Source organism: Muntiacus reevesi, chromosome 11, assembly GCF_963930625.1.
Source record: "Muntiacus reevesi chromosome 11, mMunRee1.1, whole genome shotgun sequence".
NCBI lineage: Eukaryota > Metazoa > Chordata > Mammalia > Artiodactyla > Cervidae > Muntiacus > Muntiacus reevesi.
In genome coordinates this window covers 24,587,437-24,611,739 of record NC_089259.1, presented here as the reverse complement: position 1 = coordinate 24,611,739, position 24,303 = coordinate 24,587,437, and the positions used below count along the sequence as shown (strand labels likewise).

The 24,303-nt window shown below is 35.2% G+C and overlaps 1 protein-coding gene across 7 annotated transcripts in view; it reads left to right on the top strand.

The window, feature by feature from the left end:
• The window catches only part of NBEA (neurobeachin), a 652,386-nt gene that overhangs the window by 113,526 nt on the left and 514,557 nt on the right, over window positions 1-24,303 (top strand). For all 7 annotated transcript variants that reach the window (XM_065901711.1, XM_065901709.1, XM_065901706.1 and 4 more), the window contains exons 7-8: window positions 450-569; window positions 7,128-7,274. In XM_065901711.1, the coding sequence (XP_065757783.1) occupies window positions 450-569; window positions 7,128-7,274 (267 nt within the window). The remainder of the gene's footprint in view (window positions 1-449; window positions 570-7,127; window positions 7,275-24,303) is intronic.

Here is a 24,303-nt window from a genome sequence, read left to right as displayed (position 1 = left end):
ATAATTCTGTATTTGTTTACTTGTCTAATGTATGGATCCTTCCACTGCTCCCTAAATTCCAGGGAATCTTGAATAAATAAATCTTGACCTATGATCTGTCTGTCAAAACTGTCAGTTTGCCTGACACACTGCAAATGTTATTAAATGAATGACAATAAATATAGTTATGTTTCCACAATTTTGGGATCTTGGTATAGTGAAAGGAATATCAGTCTAGGGCTCCAAAGGTTCTCGCTCTATTTCCATCACATATTTATTCTCTATTAATAATTTCTTTCATCTGTAAAATGAGAAATGGTAGAGGGAATTTGACGTATTTGTAGTGGATTATCATTAATATTCCTTCAAGTAAGTTTTTGTAGTGTGGGATAAATGTTATGATTGCTTTTAAACAATTATAACCAAACATTACATACTGATTTCTTTTTTTTTTTTTTTTTTCATTTAAGTGGTACATGATCAGCATTGTCCACATTTACAATCGTTGGAGAAACAGTGAAATTCGGTGTTATGTTAATGGACAGCTGGTATCATATGGTGATATGGCTTGGCATGTTAACACAAATGATGTAAGTTTTTCTTTATCTGTATTTTAATGTATTTGAGTGTTTGATATATCACTGATTGTAGCATGAATTGAATAATATAATTGTTTGGTAGAACCTAGCTTTATTTTGAAGTTTTTTTCTATTAAGTGAATTTTGCCTTAATTTAGAATAATTAAATTGCTAAAAGACACAACTAGTGATACAAAAAAAGAAAATCGGTTGGGTAGATTATTAAGTTTTAGGTCAAAATTTAAATGCAATATTGTGTTCTTTTCAGAATCTCAAGCATTAAAAGATGTGTATTATTCTTTATTTTGATATGAAAGGAGTACCTTAAATAGAATAAATATGTACAGTATGTTAATATTGTTTATTAGATGAATGGTGGTAAATACTGTGGAGGAAGGTTCAGTGGGAACACATACAGAAAGTGTAGGTGTAGGGAAGGGAGAAACCAGATCGTGCAGAGATGGCCTTAGTGTTGAGACCACAGAAAGCCATGTGGATGTTTGCAAGAAATACCCCCTTCTGTGGAAACATGAGTGCAAAGGCTTTGGGGCAGAAGTGAAAAGTTCATCTTGGTTTTTATGTTTCTTTAAAGTTTATTTTTTTTCTTTAAAGACTCAAACAATTTTTCACCATTGAGGATAATGTTTGCTGTGGGTTTGTCATATATAGCTTTTATTATGTTGAGGTATGTTCCTTCTATCCCTGCTTTCTGGAGAGTTTTTATCATAAATGGATGTTGAATTTTGTCAAAGGCTTTTTCTGCATGTATTGAGATAATCAAATGGTTTTTATCTTTCAATTTGTTAATGTGGTATATTACATTGATTTGTGGATATTAAAGAATCCTTGCATTCCTGGGATAAAGCCCACTTGGTCGTGATGTATGATCTTTTTAATATGTTGTTGAATTCTGTTTGCTAGAATATTTTTTGAGGATTTTTGCATCTATGTTCATCAGTGATATTGGCCTGTAGTTTTCTTTTTTCACGGCATCTTTGTCTGGTTTTGGAATTAGGGTGTTGGTGGCCTCATAGAATGAGTTTGGAAGTTTACCTTCCTCTGCAATTTTCTGGAAGAGTTTATGTAAGATAGGTGTTAGCTCTTCTCTAAATTTTTGGTAGAATTCTGCTTTGAAGCTGTCTGGTCCTGGGCTTTTGTCTGCTGGAAGAGTTCTGATTACGGTTTCAATTTCCATGCTTGTGATGGGTCTGTTAAGATCTTCTATTTCTTCCTGGTTCAGTTTTAGAAAGTTATACTTTTCTAAGAATTTGTCCATTTCTTCCAAGTTTTCCATTTTATTGACATATAGTTGCTGATAGTAGTCTCTTATGATCCGTTGTATTTCTGTGTTGTCTGTTGTGATCGCTCCATTTTCATTTCCAGTTTTGTTGATTTGATTCTTCTCCCTTTGTTTCTTGATGAGTCTGGCTAATGGTTTGTCAATTTTATTTATCTTCTCAAACAACCAGCTTTAGGCTTTGTTGATTTTTGCTATGGTCACTTTTGTTTCTTTTGCATTTATTTCTGCAAAATTTTTAAGATTTCTTTTTTTCTACTAACCCTGGGGTTCTTCATTTCTTCCTTCTCTAGTTGCTTTAGGTGTAGAGTTAGGTTATTTATTTGACTTTTTTCTTGTTTCTTGAGGTAAGCCTGTAATGCTGTGAACATCCCTTTAGCACTGCTTTTATAGTGTCCCATAGGTTTTGGGTTGTTGTGTTTTCATTTGTTTCTGTGCATATTTTGATTTCTTTTTTTATTTCTTCTGTGATTTATTGGTTATTCAGAAGCATGTCGTTTAGCCTCCATATGTTGGAATTTCTAATAGTTTTTTTCCTGTAATTGAGACCTAATCTTACGGCACTGTGGTCAGAAAAGATGATCGGAATGATTTCAATTTTTTGAATTTACCAAGGCTAGATTTATGGCCCAGGATGTGATCTATCCTGGAGAAGTTTCCGTGTGCACTTGAGAAAAAGGTGGAATTGATTGTTTTGGGGTGAAATATTCTATAGATATCAATTAGGTATAGCTGGTCCATTGTGTCTTTTAAAGTTTGTATTTCCTTGTTAATTTCCTGTTTAGTTGATCTATCCATAGGTGTGAGTGGGGTATTAAAGTCTCCCACTGTTATTGTGTTACTGTTAATTTCCCCTTTCATACTTGTTAGCATTTGCCTTACATATTGCAGTACTCCTATGGTGGTTGCATATATATTTATAATTGTCACATCCTCTTCTTGGGTTGATCCTTTGATCATTATGTAGTGTCCTTCTTTGTCTCTTTTCACAGTCTTTATTATAAAGTCTTATTTTATCTGATATGAGTATTTCTAGTCCTGGGGGTTTTTTTTTGTTTGTTTGTTTGTTTTTTCTTCTCCATTTGCGTGAAATATCTTTTTCCAGCCCTTCACTTTCAGTGTATGTGTCCCTTGTTTTGAGGTGGGTTTCTTGTAGACAGCATATATAGGGGTCTTGCTTTTGCCATTCACCCAGCCTTTGTCTTTTGGTTGGGGCATTCAACCCATTTACTTTTAAGGTAATTATTGATAAGTATGGTCCTGTTGCCATTTACTCTGTTGTTTTGGGTTCGAGTTTATACACCCTTTCTGTGTTTCCTCCTGTCTAGAGAAGATCCTTTAGCATTTGTTGAAGAACTGGTTTGGTGGTCCTGAATTCTCTCAGCTTTTGCTTGTCTGTAAAGCTTTTGAATTCTCCTTCATATCTGAATGTGATCCTTGCTGGGTACAGTAATCTGAGTTGTAGGTTATTCTCTTTCGTTACTTTAAGTATGTCCTGCCATTCCCTTCTGGCCTGAAGAGTTTCTATTGAAAGATCAGCTGTTATCCTTATGGGAATCCCCTTGTGTGTTATTCGTTGTTTCTCCCTTGCTGCTTTTAATATTTGTTCTTTGTGTTTGATCTTTGTTAATTTGATTATCATGTGTCTTGGGGTGTTTTGCCTTGGGTTTACCCTGTTTGGGACTCTCTGGGTTTCTTGGAATTGTGTGATTATTTCCTTCCCCATTTTAGGGAACTTTTCAACTATTATCTCCCTGAGTATTTTCTCATAGCCTTTCTTTTGAAAGCATTTCCCCTAAAGTCAAAAACAAGCAAGGGTACCCACTCTCACCACTACTATTCAACATAGTTTTGGAAGTTTTGGCCACAGCAGTCAGAGCAGAAAAAGAAATAAAAGGAATCCAGATTGGAAAAGAAGTAAAATGCTCACTGTTGGCAGATGACATGGTCTTCTACATAGAAAACTGTAAAGACTCTACCAGAAAAGTACCAGAGCTAATCAATGAATATAGTAAAGTTGTAGGATATAAAATTAACACACAGAAATCCCTTGCATTCCTATACACTAACAATGAGAAAACAGAAAGAGAAATTAAGGAAACAATACCATTCACCATTGCAATGAAAAAAATAAAATACTTAGGAATATATCTACCTAAAGAAACAGAAGACCTATATATAGAAAACTATAAAACACTGATGAAAGAAATCAAAGAGGACACAAATAGATGGAGAAATATACCATGTTGATGGATTGGAAGAATCAATATAGTGAAAATGAGTATACTACCCAAAGGAATCTATAGATTCAATGCAATCCCTATCAAGCTACCAACGGTATTTTTCACAGAACTAAAACAAATAATTTCACAATTTGTATGGAAATACAAAAAGCCTTGAATAGCCAAAGCAGTCTTGAGAAAGAAGAATGGAACTGGAGGAATCAACCTGCCTGACTTCAGGCTCTACTACAAAGCCACAGTCATCAAGACAGTATGGTACTGGCACAAAGACAGAAATATAGATCAATTGGACAAAATAGAAAGCCTAGAGATAAATCCACACACCTATGGACACCTTATCTTCGACAGAGACGGCAAGAATATACAATGGAAAAAAGACAATCTCTTTAACAAGTGGTGCTGGGAAAACTGGTCAACCACTTGTAAAAGAATGAAGCTAGAACACTTTCTAACACCATACACAAAAATAAACTCAAAATGGATTAAAGATCTAAATGTAAGACCAGAAACTATAAAACTCCTAGAGGAGAACATAGGCAAAACACTCTCCGACATAAACCACAGCAGGATCCTCTATGACCCACCTCCTAGAATATTGGAAATAAAAGCAAAAATAAACAAATGGAACCTAATGAAACTGAAAAGCTTTTGCACAACAAAGGAAACTATAAGCAATGTGCAAAGACAGCCTTCAAAATGGGAGAAAATAATTGCAAATGAAGCAACTGATAAAGAATTAATCTCATAAGTATATAAGCAACTCTTGCAACTCAATTCCAGAAAAATAAATGACCCAATCAAAAAATGGGCAAAGGAACTGAACAGACCTTTCTCCAAAGAAAACATACAGATGGCTAACAAAAACATGAAAAGAAGCTCAACATTTCTCATTATCACAGAAATGCAAATCAAAACCACAATGTGGTACCATTTCACACCTGTCAGAATGGCTGTTATCCAAAAGTCTACAAGCAATAAATGCTGGAGACGGTGTGGAGAAAAGGGAACCCTCTTACACTGTTGGTGGGAATGCAAACGAGTACAGCATCTATGGAGAACAGTGTGGATATTCCTTAAAAAACTGGAAATAGAACTGCCATATTGATCCCGCTGCTGGGCATACACACTGAGAAAACCAGAATTGAAAGAGACATATCTACCCCAATGTTCATCACAGCATTGTTTGTAATAGCTAGGACATGGAAGCAACCTAGATGTCCATCAACAGACGAATGGATACGAAAGCTGTGGTACATATACACAGTGGAATATTACTCAGCCATTATAAAGAATAAGTTCTAATGAGATGGATGAAACTGGAGCCCATTATACAGAGTGAAGTAAGCCAGAAAGAAAAACACCAATACAGTGTATTAACGCATATATATGGAATTTAGAAAGATGGTAACAATAACCCTATATGCGAGACAGTAGAAGAGACACAGATGTATACAACAGTCTTTTGGAATCTGTGGGAGAAGGCGAGGGTGGGGAGATCTGAGAAAATAGCATTGAAACATGTATATTATCATATGTGAAACAAATCTCCAGTCCATGTTCAATACATGAGACAGGTACTCAGGGCTGGTGCACTGGGATGACCCAGAGGAATGGGATGAGGAGGAGGTGAGAGGGAGGTTCAGGATTGGGAACACATGTAAACCCATGGTTGATTCATATCAGTGTATGGCAAAAACCACTACAATATTGTAAAGTAATTCGCCTCCAACTAAAATAAATAAGATAAAAAAATAAAGGCTCAAACAAAACAAAAAAAATCAAAGAATCTGTGACCGAAGCAAGTTGTAGATTGCAAAGTTTGAAAATATTTACTGTCTGACAGTCCTTTTTAGAAATAGTTTGCTTGTTCTGTCCTAGAAACTTATAGTTGGGTCATAGTCAGTACATATTTATGAGAATAATTTTTTCCATAATTAGAATATTCAGTGAAATTCTGCTTCATATTTGCCTTCCAGAGGGGACAGTCTTTTTATTATAGAGTGATCTTGTTGACTGCCATTGACTCTGTAGTCATATTTTAAAAAAGAAAGGAAACAAGGACTGATTTTTTAATTATTTGCAATAATACTCCAAGAAATGGAGAGGCCTGGAGAATAACACACACACACACATGCACACATACATTATGTAGTCCGTTCTACAGTTCCTGTACTTTTACTTAATGATTAGGTATTCTATGAGGAGTTTCTCCTTGGGACCTTATTCACAATTTTTTGGTTATTTTATTGAGGCATCAAAGGGATGCCATAGATATATAATGTCTTGCTTGTAGAATAACCTGTGAGGATTGGTAGTGAATAGTGACTAGTTTTGCTGGTCTGGATAGATGGGGCCACGTGTTAGGTGAGATGTAAGAATTAGAGGTGGGAAGGATCTTGTTAAATGTGGTTTCTTAGGTGCTAAACTCCCCAGATGGAGAGCATTGCATAATACCATCTGCTTTTGTCAGCAGATTTTGGTAATTATTGTTTATTTGATTCTGCATTATACCAATTCATCTAAAAGAAGAAAGTGATTTTTCTTTGTGTCTTTAACTTAGTGTAGAGAAATAAAGAAATATATCCATAATGGAGAAATGAGGTAGAATTAAAAAATTTTGGTCCAGTGTGTTTACAGTTAAATTTGAAAGAGTCATTCTTTTGATTCAGGTAACTATCTATGGATAATTACAAATCATTATAGTGTAAAAATAAGTTATACTTTTGTAAACAAATAGTTTTAAGCTCTTTTGCTTTTAACTGTAGAATTTGGAAAGTTGGTCAAGTGATTATAGAATAGTCATTGTTTGTTTGCCCATAAATATGAAACATTTGACTGATTAACTTTCCCCAAAACATCTTTAGTCTTTTTTTTTTTATTATTTAAATAATCCATCGAGTCTTAATTGTTGGTTTCTTCTGTTATTATTATTATGCTTTATGGTATTACTGACCATGAAGGCAAATATCCTTAAATATTTTGTCATTGCAAAATAAAACATTGGATTTTTTTATGACTTTTTAAAAATAGAGCTATGACAAGTGCTTTCTCGGATCTTCAGAAACTGCTGATGCAAATAGGGTATTCTGTGGTCAACTTGGTGCCGTGTATGTGTTCAGTGAAGCCCTCAACCCTGCACAGATATTTGCAATTCATCAGTTAGGACCTGGATATAAGGTAGGTAGATCATCTTATTATAAATTCTATGGAAAGTTATAGGTGTGAAATGTGACTATACACAATTTAGTATATAATGATAGGTTTTCTTCAATGTGGTTTAAAAGTCATCTGTGTATTTTGGAGCTGAGTCATTAGTTTGTTTCATTTTGTTTCAAAGGTGTTGTTTTCTCTTTTTAACTGTTTTCCCCTTCCCTTCCTGAACTTTTTTTTATTCTTTAGAATGTTTTCTAATGATGAAGCCATAGCTTTTGTTGACATAATTCTTAAATAATAAAGTTTGTAAAACCATATTGCTTAACATGATATTTAAAATCTCAAATTATAAGATATATGAATTATATTATGAACAAATATTAGAGATAACCCAAATAGAATAGTTAATGATTTTGAAGGACAATGATATAAAATATTAAATGTAGCTGAAACTATTGAGTGTTAGCTTCTATTTTTTTGCTTGTTCTTTGCTGTTGCACGGAAGTGGGCAGAGTAGTGCATATTATAATTTTGCAAGACTAATTATTTAGTGTGATTTACCATATTTTCTTGTTTTTTTGACTTTAAAAACAAAGATTTATTTAAGCAAGATATTGCATTCACATATATGAATTCATTCTTAATGGGCAGTACACCTGGCTGGGGAAATATATGAGTTTTGTGTAAGTCACATTTGGAATTGTGATATCCCAAACTGTATGGAGTTGAGAGAGAATACTACAGTGTAATTCAACACATTTATAATTCTGAAGATCTTTCATGGAAGAATTGTTTTTCCTTTTTTAAACTTAGTGTCTAAATAATCAGTGTGAAGATTGTGTTATGAGAAAGGGAGTACTAAACATTAAAAATATTTCTCCTTATGCCTTTGCATTTTTGCATTAATATTTCTGTTTAAAATTTTATGTTCCATATTGGACATGTAAGTGATAATTTGAATTTACCCTTATGAAAAGATATTTCTGTTCCCAGTGATTTTAATAACCATAATAGTATTGAATGACAGTAGTGCTGTCATTTTTATGTCAAGGTGACAGTACTGGCTGCCATCTTTTGTCCATTTTGTTTTGCTATCTATAGAAATGAATTTGTGCTTGTTACAGCCACTTTTTATTCCATGAGTACTTTTGTTGAATTTGAGTCCTAGTTATACCATGTGTTGAGTGTGCATGGAAATGTCTCTATAATTCAAATTTTTTAGTTAATATGCAACATGCCTTCCTTTCATACTTCTTTTCCTTATTACATATAAATATTTGAAGTTGATTTCTTCAGGCACTAACAGAATGATATTAAGTTGGGTGACAAACTAGTGAAATATAAGTAAAGTAGAAAATCAAGAAAATACAGCTAAGAAAGCCGTAAATCCAGTGTGATTGCTATAGGGAAACTTCAGAATTGGTGGGAGCTTATTAGCAGCAAAGGGGAAAAAAAAGGATTAAACATCAGCAGGTATTAACTCTCTCTTTCAGAAAGGAGCAAATATTGTTCTGAACTACTTTACAAACTAAGCAGTCTGTCACAGCAGCCCTTTCTTATCACATTATTTTAAACCAACGGTGAAAATAAGTAGTAACTCTTTGTTACCTTGTTCTATATGCAAGTACTCATGTGATAAAGAATATATTCCTTGAACTTTAGCATAGACAATAGAGTATATGTCATCATCTGCATAAGAGTCAGAACCTTTAAAAGAGAATGCTTCTCAGGATATTCCCTGGTGGTCCAGTGGTTAAGACCCTATGCTTCCACTTGCAGGGGGCACAGGTTCAATCCCTGGTCAGGGAATTAAGATCCTACATACTGTGTGGCATGCACCCCCTGCCCCCCCCCAAAAAAGTCCCAGAATTAAAGTAATACATTAAGAAAAAGAGAAAGAAAATGTCTCTTGGGCATTTCATGAAAAAAATTTCAAGTTTTGAAAGTTCCCAGTCTGTAGGCTTAGCCTATGGGTTTCTTTATTATTAATGGAGATTGACTGTTAAGTTCATGGGTGTGTGCACTTCCTCATCTTGTGAATTTAAAAAGTACAGTACCATCAGGACAGGCACCTGAAAAAAATTTTGATATTGATACTTTATTTCTGGAAATTTAGAAAATTAAGGAAGGGTGCAGAGGATGCAAATGAAGATCAGATTGTGTTATGACAGGGGACAAAGCTGAGGTGGCTCACACAGTATAGTCTCAGTTTCCTTGGTAAGTAGGAGGGAAAGTCACTTCCTGTGAGAGAAGGGGTAGCGGGTTGTAGTGAAAATTTTAAGGTATGTCAGTTAGTCAGTTCAGTCTCTCAGTTGTGTCCGACTCTTTGTGACCCCATTTACTGCAGCATGCCAGACTTCCCTATCCATCACCAACTGCCAGAGCTTGCTCAAACTCATGTCCATCAAGTCAGTAATGACATCTAACCATCTCATCCTCTATCATCCCCTTCTTCTCCTGCCTTCAGTCTTTCCCAGCATCAGGGTCTTTTCTAAGGAGTCATTTCTAGACATCAGGTGGCCAGAGTATTAGAGCTTTAGCTTCAGAATATTCAGGACTGATTTCCTTTAGGATTGACTGATTTGATCTCCTGGCTGACCAAGGGACTCTTAAGAGTCTCCTCCAGCACCACAGTTCAAAAGCATCAATTCTTTGGTGCTTAGCCTTCGTTATGGTCCAATTGTCAACATCCATGCATGACGAGTGGAAAAACCATAGCTTTGTCTAGACCGACCTTTGTTGGCAAAGTAATGTCTCTGCTTTTTTTTTTTTTTTTTTTTTTTTTAAATATTATTTTATTAGTTGGAGGCCAATCACTTTACAACATTTCAGTGGGTTTTGTCATACATTGACATGAATCAGCCATATAGTTACACGTATTCCCCATCCCGATCCCCCCTCCCACCTCCCTCCCCACCCGACTCCTCAGGGTCCTCCCAGTGCACCAGGCAAGAGCACCTGATTCATGCATCCCACCTGGGCTGGTGGTCCGTTTCACCATAGATAGTATACATGCTGTCTAGGTTGGTCATAGCTTTTCTTCCAATGAGCAAGCATCTTTTAATTTCATAGCTGCAGTCACCGTCTGCAGTTACTTTGGAGCCCAGGAAAATAAAGCCAGTCGTTGTTTCCATTGTTTCCCATATATTTGCTATCAAGTGATGGGACCAGATGCCATAGTCTTAGTTTTCTGAATATTGAGTTTTAAGCCAGCTTTTTCACTGTTTCACTTTCCTTTTTTCCTTTGCTTTTTGCTTCTCTTCCTTGCTCAGCTATGTGTAAGCCCTCCTCGGACAACCATTTTTCCTTTCTTTTCCTTGCAGATGATTTTGATCACTGCCTCCTTTACAATGGCACGAACCTCAGTCCATAGTTCTTCAGGCACTCTATCAGATCAAATCCCTTGAATCTGTTCATCATTTCCACTATATAATCATAAGGGATTTGATTTAGATCATGAACTGTATGGTCTTGTGGTTTTCTGTACTTTCTTCAATTTAAGTCTGCAATGTGCAGTAAGGAGTTCATGATCTGAGCCACAGTCAGCTCCCAGTCTTGTTTTTGCTGACTGTATAGCGCTTCTCCACCTTCGGCTGCAAAGAGTATAATCAATCAGATTTTGGTAGGGTGTGTTAGTTGTCATTTGGTTTAAATTAAAAATGAAGCTTATATCATTAGTTGTTATATAATAACACAATGTTTGTATTTTTTGCCTCAAAATGTCTGCAGAAAAGAGACACCAGAGAAAGCATTATAATGGTCAGACCATATTGTCTGTGATTTGGAGCTTAATGTAGATAGCGTGTCAACATCTGGGTTTTGAAATAAATAAGTTAGTTCTATCCACAAATAATGTCTTCACATCATCTATACCATGAAACCTGTCTCAAGTGATTTTCATCTGTAGATCATTAGAGTGCTAGGTAGTTTTCTTTATTTGGAATGCCTGATTTTAAGCACTGTAACTTGTCAGTGAATATTTTGTACCTGGTTATCTTTGGTAAACAGTAAATGAGGTAGGATATCACTGATTAATTAAATAAATCATTAAGTTTGTGAGTAATTAATGGAATACAGAATTTCTCACTGTAACTTTCTCTAGTTTAGTAAAGTTGTATCTCATCTGGTAAAGAATCTGCCTGCAGTGCAGGAGACCCAGTTCAGTTCTTGGGTCGGGAAGATCCTCTGGAGAGGGGATAGGCTGCAGACTCTAGTATTCTTGTCCTTCCCTGGCAAAGAATCTGCCTGCAATTTGGGAGACCTGGGTTCAATCCCTGGGTTGGGAAGATACCCTGGAGAAGGAAAAGGCTACCCACTGCAGTATTTTGGCCTGGAGAATTATAAGAGTCAGAGACAACTAAGCAACTTTCACTTTTCACTCTTGAGTTAGGTTGATTTTGGAGCTCCATTTGATTGTGGTTTTTCAATTGATTGCAAGGTTGTGGAGTCATCTATAATATAAGATGGCATTTTGACATAAACTTGCAAAACAGATGTTTACAAAGTTTAGATATTTTATAATCATTACTGGAGATTTCCTAATTATGAAATAAACATGTGAAAAACAGTTAATCTTCATTTGCTGTATATTTCAGTATTTAGTTTTGTGTTCTGTCTTCCATTCAAGAAAATGGTAGCATCATGATTTTTAACAGTTTATTATATTAAGATGAAGATCTAACTGATAGAGGAAAATGTGTAAGACAACCATCAGAATTAAAAGTCACTTTGGAGATTTTTCAGTACTTGTATGGAAGAGAAAGTTCCTAAGAAACTGATGTTCCCACATATAACCATATACAAAGTCTGGATATAATGCAGAAGACATCAGAGCCTTGGAGACTGAATATAAAGCAGGCAAGTTATAGAGGAGAGTCAAAACATGGAACCAGGTAGTCAGCATGGGCTGAGTTCCTCATTTTTTATCTTGATACACAAACTTCCTGGCTAGAAAAAATAAGGTAACAAGCATTGGGGCAACCAGCAATACAGGATGAATAATAGGCCCTTAGAAAAGAGGCAGTCATAAAATGAATTCTGTGTTAACAACAACAACTGAAAGAAAACAGTTGAAGTGTGTGGCTGACCCATGAGACCGTGTATGATCATGATAAATGGATACTAGATTGTAAATAGCAGTTCAAGAAATGAACTGACATCTGAGATGCCACACATAGAAAAAAATGACAGTCTGTAATCATATCTAAAAGAAAAAATGATCCCTGAAACAAAAGCATCAGGATATTTCAAAATATAGTCTCCACAGGATAATATCCAAAATGTCCAGCATATCATCACAAATTATTCATCCTATGAAAAGTCAGGAAAATACGGCTTATTTTCAAGGGAAGAGAAAATTAGCACATACCAACTCCAGGATAACCTAGAATTTAATTATCACATGAGGACTTTTAGGGACTTTTTGTAACTAATAGGGTGAAAAAAAAGTGCTTGTAATGAATCAATAGGTGGAAATTATCAACTGCAACATACAAATATCAATGGAAATTTTGGAATTGAAAAATATATCTCAGGTAAAAAAGAAATCCACTCTTGCTTATTAGCAGAAAGAAAAATGAACATGGACATGAAAGAGATATAAATGAACTTGGATATAGATTGATTGCAGCGTTAGAAGAGAGGTAGAAAAGATGGGGGGATCAAGAACCAAAGAGTTGTATGGGTGCAACCTTGAAATCTAGTATGCAAAATGATGAATTAAAAATTCACATTTGAAGATAAGACAAGAAAAATTTAAACATAAGATTTTTCTCTGCTCTCTGGACTCCTTTCTCCCTTATAGTATGATTGTGCATCTGCATTAACCATACCTTGCCCATGGCAGAAATACCTGCTCAACCCTAAAGATCAGTTTTTCTTCTTCTATTGCCAGCTATGTAGTTCCTTAGAATCCACAAGGAGTCAGAGGAATCTACTGTAATAACTCTCTATTCCATTTCCATCATTTTTTCCTTTTGAGGAACTGTTTATATGAAGTTTTTTTTTTTTTTTCTTTTTTTTTCTGGTCTCATGCTTATTTTCTTTTGCTGTCTTATACATATATTTATGTCCAATACATTTGCAAATTAAATTTTTATAGAAATAAAAACCTCTGAGTAATAGGTACTTAATGTGCCTATGAAGTATGGTTATATAAATTCGCTATGTAAAATAGAGAAACTATTTTTAAACTATAATATTTTAAATGATTTTCCTTTTTAGCCAGTTTCTTTTGAAAGATATATACATATGCAAAATATGCTACCATTTTACAAGTTAATTGCATTTCTTTTTTGAAATTGCCTGCAGGGTCAGTTTTTAAGTGACACAAGGAAACAGTTCTCATTACTTTAGAGATAAACTGCATTTTTGATGAAAGATGGTTTTATGATGGCCTCAGGTCTTTCATTTCATTCTTTTTCCCAAAATTAAATCAATCCCTTGAGGATGACAGTTTGCCTTCAAAAATATAATTTAAAATGCTGTAGAATTCAGTTGGTAGTGGGAGTGCAAAGCCAACTCCAGAAAGCCCTGAGTCACATCATCATCATCTCCCCAAGAACTTCAGCTGCCTCAGCTGGCCCCAGTCATTGCAACCATGAGCATCCAGGCCCCGGCACAACCCAGCAGTACCACCAGCAGCAGTGGCCCTGGTCACCTTACATCTTCAAGAACTGTGCACAGAAGCAAGAATCTCATCACAAGAAGAAATGAGTACAACATTTCAGCAACAAGAAAAGGAGAGTGGTTCAGACCTCAAGTACTTGCTTTCCACCCCTTGTTTGTTGTTGTTTAGTTGGCTAAGTTGTGTATAACTCCCTTATGACCCCATGGACTGTAACTCACCTGTCTCCTCTGTCTATGGGATTTTCCAGGCAAGAATACTGGAGTGGGTTGCCATCTTTTACCCCTTAACCAGATAGTAAACTGTTACTTGCACTACATTCCCTGAGCAGGCTCGAGTTTTTATTATCTTTACCTAAAGACTCTTCAGTGATGGCAAACATGTTTGTTTTTTTTGGTTGTTGTTGTTGTTGTTTGTTTTTTTAAAGTATGTTTTTTAAATACACCTTTTTGAGAATTCATTTGAATCAGTTCTAATGAGATGGATGAAACTGGAGCCCATTATACAGAGTGAGGTGAGCCAGAAAGATAAAGAACATTACAGTATACTAACACATATATACGGAATTTAGAAAGATGGTAACGATGGCCCTATATGCAGGGCAGAAGAAGAGACGCAGAAGTACAGAACAGACTTTTGAACTCTGTGGGAGAAGGGGAGGGTGGGATGTTTCGAAAGAACAGCATGTATATTATCTGTGGTGAAACAGACCACCAGCCCAGGTGGGAGGCATGAGTCAAGTGCTCGGGCCTGTTGGGCTGGAAGATCCAGAGGAATCGGGTGGAGAGGGAGGTGGGATGGGAGACCGGGATGGGGAATTCGTGTAACTCTATGGCTGATTCATATCAATGTATGACAAAACCCACTGAAAAATTAAAAAAAAAATAAAAATTAAAAAAATAAAAAATAATAATAATAAATAAATAAATAAATAAATACACCTTTTTGTTTCATATCTGTTCAAGTTGAGATTTTTAAGAACCTCATTTTCAATTTGTAATAAAAGTTTACGGTGTGATTTTTTTTCCAAAAATGTCAACAAATTGCAAGCACCTGTTAATAAAGGTCTTTTAAAAACCCTTTAGATTCTGCAAATATTTTTAAAACCCTAGATATAGGGAATATTTTGAGTATTGGAATATATGTGTAAATAGTTCTGAAAGGACTCTTACAAAATACAACACTCATTTGGTCATATTTGTTAAGGTATATTTGCTTTAAAATACCAGGCATATTATTTTATAGCTATAGTATATTTAAAATGCTACACTTTCCATGAATGGAAAGAAAACTGTTCTGTATGTTTTTCCAAAGTTCTAGTTTTATTCTCTCAATGCAATGCCTTCAGCAGAATCTTATTTTATTTCCCATATTCAAATAATTCTTACCCATTGGTCATAAAATGGTTAATTCCTACCAGATTTTTATCTAGTTAATATACTAACAACTTTCTCCTCTGCCAACTCTGTTTAATAAAGCTGCCTAATGTTCTCTTAGGGGAAATAATATAATCTAATGTCATTCCTCATTGTTCAGAGATGTCCAGTTACTATTTTTAAAGTGTCATTATAAACTTAGAGATTTAAGTATATTTGAGGTGTTTCAACCAATTGTAGTTACTGTGTTTTTCTTTAAGAAATGCAGATTGCTCCAACTGTGGGCAATTCATATCCCTTCTAGTTGGTCCCTTAGTCCTTTTGACATGACTCTTTAGTCTTTCATAACATCCCTACTATTTTCTATGACGATATTTCTGGCTCATCCTGAACATTTTATAGTTTCAGCCTTGGAGTCAGTCATTACTCCAGGAATCTCTAGGTTTTATGAATGGGAAATGTAAAGTTTGTCTTGACCTCCTCTTAGTTAAATTTGTATCTCTTTTCTTCCACTTTGAGAGTTCTTGTTGGCAAGTACACATATTGTTATAGAATTAGTAAAGCCCATAATTACACAAGTAACAGTCTAAGAATAGCAGTGCAAACACTATCCTACTGATAAATGAAAGCACTTAAAAGCTTGTTTTGCATATGCTGTGTCTATTCTCCTTGCCATTTTTAAATTTTGAGGTATATTATGGGCTGACTTGTGGTTCCCCCAAAATTCATATGTTTAAATTCCAACTCCCAGTATCAGAATGTGTCTATATTTGGAGATAGGGTCTTTAAAGAGGTAAAGTTAAGTGCAGTCATTAGGGTGGGTCCTGATACAATATTAATATTGTGCTTATAAGCAAAGGAACTTAGGATACAGACACTCACAGATTACCACGTTAAGGCCCAGGGAGGAAAGTGGGTCATTTACAAGCCAAGGAGAGAGGCTTGGGAGAGGGTTCAGAAGAACCCAACCCTGCTGACACTTTGAACTTGGATTTCTAGCCTTGAGAATTGTGAGAAAGTAAATTTTTGTTGTTAAGGCTACTCAGACTTTGGTGTTTTGTTATGACAGTCCTAGAAAACTAAATATAAGAGATTAGCTACATTGTGAGTCACGTAGTTATTACATATTGTTGTTGTTGTCCAGCTGCTCAGTCGTGTCCAACTCTTTGCGACCCAATGGACTGCGGCACGCCAGGCTTCCCTGTCCTTTACCATCTCCCGGAGCTTGCTGAAACTCATGTCCATTTAGTTGGTGATGCCATCCTACCATCTCATCCTCTGTCGTCCCCTTCTCCTGCCTTCTATCTTTCCCAGCATTGAACTTTTCTAATGAGCCAGCTCTTCGCATCAGGTGGCCCAAGTATTGGAGTTTCAGTTTCAACATCAGTCCTTCCAGTGACTATTCAGGGCTGATTTCTCTAGGATTGACTGGTTTGAACTCCTTGGAGTCCAAGGGTCTCTCAAGAGTCTTCTCCAACACCACAGTTCAAAAGCATCAATTCTTTGGCACTCAGCCTTCTTTATGGTCCAACTCTCACATCCATACATGACTACTGGAAAAACCATAGCTTTGACTAGACGGACCTTTGTTGGCAAAGTAATGTGTCTGCTTTTTAATATACTGTCTAGGTTGATCATAGCTTTTCTTCCAAGGAGCAAGTATCTTTTAATTTCATGGCTGCAGTCACCATCTGCAGTGATTTTGGAGCCCAAGAGAAGTCTGTCACTGTTTCCATGGTTTCCCCATCTGTTTGCTATGAAATGATGGGACTGTATGCCATGATCTTCATTTTTGGAGTGTTGAATTTTAAGCCAGCTTTTTCACCTTCCTCTTTCACTTTCATCAAAAGACTCTTTAGTTCCTCTTTGCTTTCTGACATAACGGTGGTGTCATCTGTGTATCTGAGGTTATTGCTATTTCTCCCAGCAATCTTGATTCCAGCTTGTGCTTCATCATTTCACATGATGTCCTCTGCATATATGTTAAATAAGCAGGGTGACAATATACAGCCTTGATGTATTACATATTATCCTCCTCCTTTTTAAATTCTTAGTCGTAGTTTTATAAGTATATATTTGATATTCATCACTGTCCTTACATTTATCTGTCTTGCCTGTGCTGTGCTTTGTCGCTCAGTCATGTCCGTCTCTTTTTGACCCTGTGGACTCTAGCCCACCAGGCTCCTCCTTCCATGGGGATTCTCTAGGCAACAATAATGGAGTGGGTTGTCGTGCCCTCCTCCAGGTGTTCTTCCCAGCCCAGGGATCGAGCCCAGGCCTCCCGCACTGCAGGTGGATTCTGTCTGAGCCACCAGGGGAGCCCATTCTGTTTTACCTATCTGAAGCTAATTATATAGTTTATTCCTCAGGAGGGACTTATGAGAATAATGTTTTTGAGAGCTACATTTCCATATTAGTTTATCAAGAGCCATTATGTTTGATAGCCATTTACTTGACTATATCTTGACTGACATTTCTTTGTCCCACTTAGACATGTTGCTGATTTTCTTCTGGCTTTAAGTGTTTTGTTCAAAGGACTTTTTCTTTCTTTTTTTTTTTTTTTTACTTTTTAAAAACTTTTTTCTTTAAATTAAGCAGTTTTTCTGGATAAGTCTTGGTTATCCTGAGTTGATTTCTCAGTTAAGTGATAGGCACTTTCAGTATGCAGTTTTATATGTTTTTGTATCACAAGGAATTTTGGATACTATCTACTGTTTGTTCTATTTCATTGCTTTTGTTTTCTTCAGAGACTTGACTATACTTGTTTGGTTTACTTTGCTTATCTTTAATATTTGTCACTGTCTCTTGAATTTTCATCTTTTTTTCTTTCTCATTCTTAAATTTAAAAAGAAAGTGAAACTTACAGAAAAATTACAAGCACAGTAGTAAGATAAATTTCTCCCCTGAACTGTTTAAGAGTATTGCTGCCATAATGCCCTGTCTTCCTTGACTATCGTGTTTATACAAACAAGAATATTCTTTTACAGAATTTCTTACATCAGTGTGTTACTACCATTTAATTCTCAGGCCCCATTAGAGTTTTGCTAATTGACCCATAATGCCCTTTATAGGAAAATTATCTAGTTCACAGCAGTTATATTATAATGTATCTTTTGTCTGCTCAATAGAACAGTTTCTTCTTTGTCTCCCACATCTGGATATCTCTGTTGGGTGAACACCCTCCTCACCTCTGTAGGACTTTGACTCTATGGTGCTTCCTTGTGTGGTTATGCTTCTGACTTTGCTCAGGGCCCTGCTATGCTTCTGGCCACTGCAACTCATCTTTCTTCCTAGTGCCAACTCCTAACCTTGTTTGCCCTTCCTGTTAGCTTTATGAATTTTCAGGAAGGCAGGGGAAATATCAAGAGGAAAAGAGCTTCATTTAAAATTTTTTTATTTTTATTTTTTTTTGAACACCAGAACCATTTTGTGTTCGGGTATAGCCAATTAAAAATGTTGTGACAGTTTCAGATGAATAGTGAAGGGACTCAGCCAACATATACCTGTATCCATTCTCCTCCAAAACTCCCTCCCATCCAGGCTGGAACATTATATTGAGCAGAGTTCCACGTGCTATACAGTAGGTTTTTGTTGGTTATACATTTTAAATACAACAGTATATGCATGACCTTCCTGAAGTCCTTAACTATCCATTCCCCCGGCAGCCATGAGTTTATTTGTGTAACAGCTTTACTGAGGTAAAATTTACATATATGCAGTTCACTCGCTTAAAAACTGAATCATGTCAATGTATGACAAAACCCACTGAAATGTTGTAAAGTGATTGGCCTCCAACTAATAAAATAATATTTAAAAAAATAAAAAAATAAAAAAAAATAAAAATAAAAAAAAAAAAAAAAAAAAAAACTGAATCATCCAGTGGTTTTAGTAATGCAGCTATCAACATAGGGAATTTTAGAGCATTTTACCATCTCAGAAAGAACCCTTGTACCCTTTAGCTATCACCTTTTTATCCTCTCAGTCTACCTCATTCCTAAGCAGTCACTAATCTTATTTCTCTTCCTGTAGATTTGCCTATTCTGGGCATTTCATGTAAATTTTGAAATTGGGAAATGCTGGATCTCTGTCATTTCCACATGAATTTTAGGATCAGCTTGTTAATTTCTGGGGTAAAAAATTACAAAACAGTAACAACAAAACCCAGTTGGGATTTTGTGGAGATAGTATTGAATCTTCAGATCAGTTAGGGAACATTTACTAACTACACGATAGTAAGTCTTTCAATCCTTGAACATGTATTGCTTTAGATTTATTTGTGTCTTTATAATTTCTTTCAAAGATGTTTTGTACTTTTTCAGTTCAGTCAGCCCAGTCACTCAGTCATGTCTGCCTCTTTGTGACCCCATTAACTGCAGCACGCAAGGCCTCACTATCCATCACCAACTTCCAGAGTTTACCTAGACTCATGTCCATTGAGTCAGTGGTGCCATCCAACCATCTCATCCTCTGTCGTCCCCTTCTCCTCCCACCTTCAATCTTTCCCAGCATCAGGATCTTTTCAAATGTGTCAGCTCTTCGCATCGGTGGCCAAAGCATTGGAGTTTCAGCTTCAACATCAGTCTTTCCAATGGATACTCAGGACTGATTTCCTTTAGGATGGACTGGTTGGATCTCCTTGCAGTCCAAGGGACTCTCGAGTCTTCTCCAACACCACAGTTCAGAAGCATCAGTTCTTCAGCACACAGCTTTCTTTATAGTCCAACTCTCACATCCATACATGACTACTGGAAAAACCATAGCCTTGACTAGACTGACCTCTGTTGGCAAAGTAATGTCTCTGCTTTTTAATATCCTGTCAATGTTGATCATAACTTTTCTTCCAAGGAGCAAGTGTCTTTTAATTTCATGGCTGCAGTCACGATCTGCAGGGATTTTGGAGCCCAAAAAAGTAAAGTCTGCCACTGTTTCCCCATCTATTAGCCATGAAGTGGTGGGGGTGGATGCCACAATCTTAAGTTTTCTGAATGTTGAGCTTTAAGCCAACTTTTTCACTCTCCTCTTTCACTTTCATCAAGAGGCTCTTTATTCCTTTTTGCCATAAATCAAATGCCAAAATTCTTGGACTTCTTTTGTTAAATGTATTCTCTAGTATTTTATTATTTTGGTGCTGACAGAGTTGTTTTTAAATATGTTTGGATTTTCTTTGCTAATATGTACAGTAGATTTTTGTATTTCAATTCTGTATACTGCAGTCTTGCTGAATTTATTCACAATAATAGTTTGTGTGTGTATTTTATATGTGTGTGTGTGTATTCTTTAGGATTTTCTATGTACGAAACTATGTCATCTGCAGATAGAGATAAATTTATTTCTTACTTTCCGAGTGCTTTTTCTTGCCTATCTAGAATCTCCAGTATAAGATTGAACATTAGCACAGTTATCTTTGTCTTGTTATTGATATTAGTGGGAAAACTTTCAGTTTTTAGCATTAAATGTGTTGTTATCTGTGAAGTGTCCATTGATGCTTTTAATCATAATGGGGAAGCTTCATTCTGTTCCTGTTTTGCTGAACACTTTAAAATAAAAGGGTGCCGGATTTTGTCAAATACTTCTGTGTTTATTAAGATGATCACCTCTTGAGATGACAGTATTAGCATATTAATTAGTCTAGGTACAGGTTTGTCACTTTTGATCTTTATAAAGAAGCAGCTTTTGGTTTTGTTATTTTTCTCTGCTGTTTGTTTGTCTCATTCTCTATTTAGTAATTTTTCCTGTAATTCTTAGTCTTTATATATTTGTACAGGTCTTCTCTTTCTTTGTTGAATTCTACCTAGTTGTTTTATCCACTATTCAAGTTGGGATTTGAAGTTTTCGTCTGTTACTGTCAACTTTTCTATTTCTTTCTTCATACCTGTCAAGTTCTTCTTCATGTATTTTGGTGCTTGGTTGTTAGGTGTGCAGATATTATCATTTTCCTGATGGTTTGACTCTTTTATTATTATTAAATGTTTCTCTATATCTAGTAATATATTTTGTTTTGAAGTGTTTGTCTCTGACATTAGCACAGTCATTGGAACTTGTGGTATATTGATAAATTTTCCCTTTCTTTTACTTTGAATCCATTTTCAACTTTGAATCTGAAGTATGTCTCCTATAGGCAACCCATTGTTAGATCTTGTTTTATTATCCTGTCTAATAATATTCTCTTTTGAGCATATTGTTTTGCCATTCACATTTAATTTTACTGATATAGTTGAATTTACAGTCATCATTTTATTTGTTACCTATGCATTATGTTCTTTTGATTCCTTTATTCCTTCTTTACTGCTTTATTGTGAATTAAATGAATATTTTTTACAGTAGCATTTTCATTTGTTTTTTTTTTCACTTTTTTGGGGCCTTATTTATTTAGTGTTTGCTATAGTTCTTGCCACTTAAATTTTAACTTAGAATCAGCTTCAGGTTTATACCAACTTAATTCCTGTGAGATATAGGAATGTTACTTTTATAGGTCTGTTGTGTTTTTTGCTTTTTGGTTAAGTTGTTATACATAGTACATACTACAATGTTGGTTACAAACCCAACATTACATTATTCTAATCATTATATTATATACTTATATATCTTTTAAGGAATTCAAGAGAGGAAAAGTAACTGATTTATAGATTTGGTTATAGTAAACTCATTTTTTTATTAATGGTTCCCTCATTTGTTCATTTACCACCTGAACTTACTTCATTAGCTCAATATGGCTTTTCTAGCATCCTCCTTTGTGTTGTTATTGGCAAATGCATTACATTTTTATGTTATAGGCAAAATCATACTTGATGTATATATATTTTATAAAATTGCTTTGGAATCAATTAAGAGGGAATAAAGGAGAATAAATATGCATTTTTGCCATCTTTTATAACCTCATGACTACTTGATGCTCATTGTTTTTCATATCAGTTCAAATGACTGTCTGAGCTCTTTACTGTTAGCTTGAAGGACTTTCTTTGTTATTTCTTGTGTTTGTGAAACTCATGAAATTAAAGGACGCTTGCTCCTTGGAAGAAAAGCTATGGTCAACTTAGCATATTAAAAAGCAGAGACATTACTTTGGCAACAAAGGCCCGTCTAGTCAAAGCTATGGTTTTTCCAGTAGTCATGTATGGATGTGAGAATTGAACCATAAAGAAAGCTGAGTGCTGAAGAATTTGAACTGTGGTGTTGGAGAAGACTCTTGAGAGTCCCTTGGACTGCAAGGAAATCCAACCGGTCAATCCCAAAGGAAATCAGTCCTGAATATTCATTGGAAAGACTGATGTTGAAGCTGAAACTCCAATACTTTGGCCACCTGATGCGAAGAACTGACTCATTGGAAAAGACCCTGATGCTGGGAAAGATTAAAGGTAGGAGGAGACAGGGACAACAGAGCATGAGATGGTTGGATGGTATCAACAACTCGATGGACATGAGTTTGAGCAAGCTCCGGGGGTTGGTGATGGACAGGGAAGCCTGGCATGCTGCAGTTCATGTGGTCACAAAGAGTCTGACATGACTGAGCGACTGAACTGAACTGAGATCAGCTAATAGCACATTATATTAGTTTTTATTTACTTGGGAATGTATCTTATTTTCCTTTTAGACTGCTGGATATAAATTCTTGGTTGATTTTTATTTTTTTCCTTTGAATACTTTGAATGTTTTATTCCTCTGTGTCTGGCCTCCATTTTTTCAGGTGAGAAGTCTGCTGTTGATCTTACTATTGTTCTCTTTTAAGTAAATAGTAATTTTTCTCTTGCTGCTTTTAAGATTTTCTCCTTGTGTTTCAGCATTACTATTACAATTTTTCTGTTAGCAGATTTCTTTGCTTTAATTCTTCATCAAGTTCATGGGCTTGCTGAATGGGTAATACAGTGCTTTTCAATAAATTGGTAACTTCTATCCATTAAGGTTTTAAATATTTGCCTCGCTTTTCTCCTTCTTGTCTACCTCTGATATTCTCAGTCTTCGTATGTTGATACACTTGTTTCCTACATTTTTCTGAGACTGACCATTCTTCAGTATTTCTCATCTCTGTTGTTTGGATTGCATAATCAGCATTTATTTTTATATTTGCTAATCCTTACTTCTGATTTTTCACATCTATTGTTCACCCCCTCTGTAGAATTTTTCAATTCAGTTATACTTTTCACCTCCAGAATTTCCATTTGGACTGATTTTATAGTATCTTTCTCTCTTTTAAGAAATAATGTTAAACTTTAATTGTATTACTATTTTAAAATACAAATCTTACTGTTACTTTAATAAAATAGTAATTTTATTAATTTTTTCCAGTTTTATTTAGAAGTATTTGGCATGCATCACTGAGTAAGTTTAAGGCATACAACATGGTGATTTGATTAACTAGATTGTGAAATTACTATCATAATAGATTCAGCTAATATCCATCTTCTGGTACAGATATGATATAGAAAAAAAAAAAAAGACAAAAAATTTCCTGTGATTAGAAACCTTAAAATTTATTCGCTTCACTTTCTTATGTATCAGTATTTATCTCTTAATTGATACTGTCTGTTTAATGTGACCTTGTTGTCATAACTTTATTTACTTCTCTGATTGTGGTTTCCTTTAGTTCTTTGAACATATTTTTAATGGCTTCTTTGAAATCTTTTTCTGTTACATCTGACATCTGGGCTGCTCTCACTAGCCATTGCTGTTGCCTGCTTCTTTTTCCATATATGTGTCATATTTTCCAGTTTTTTTCTTTCTCTCGCGGTGTTTGGTTGGAAAGCAGACATTTTTAGGTAAAATATTGTTGCATGTCTGGGTACTACAACCTTGTTCACATTCTGTGGCTTGTTTGTTTATTGACTGCATGGATAACTTTAGTGTCATTTTCAATTTTCTTTTTTAAATTTTCTCTTCAGTATTTGTAAGAACTCACCATTGAAGTTCCAGCCTACAGTGTTCTCTGTATAGAAATTGAAAGTTATAAATACAGATTTTTAAATAAATGTCAGAGAATTCATATTTTATATTTCTTGGAATGCTTTATAATTTTGCTTTTCAAGGAATATATACATTCCATTCATATGATTTTAGT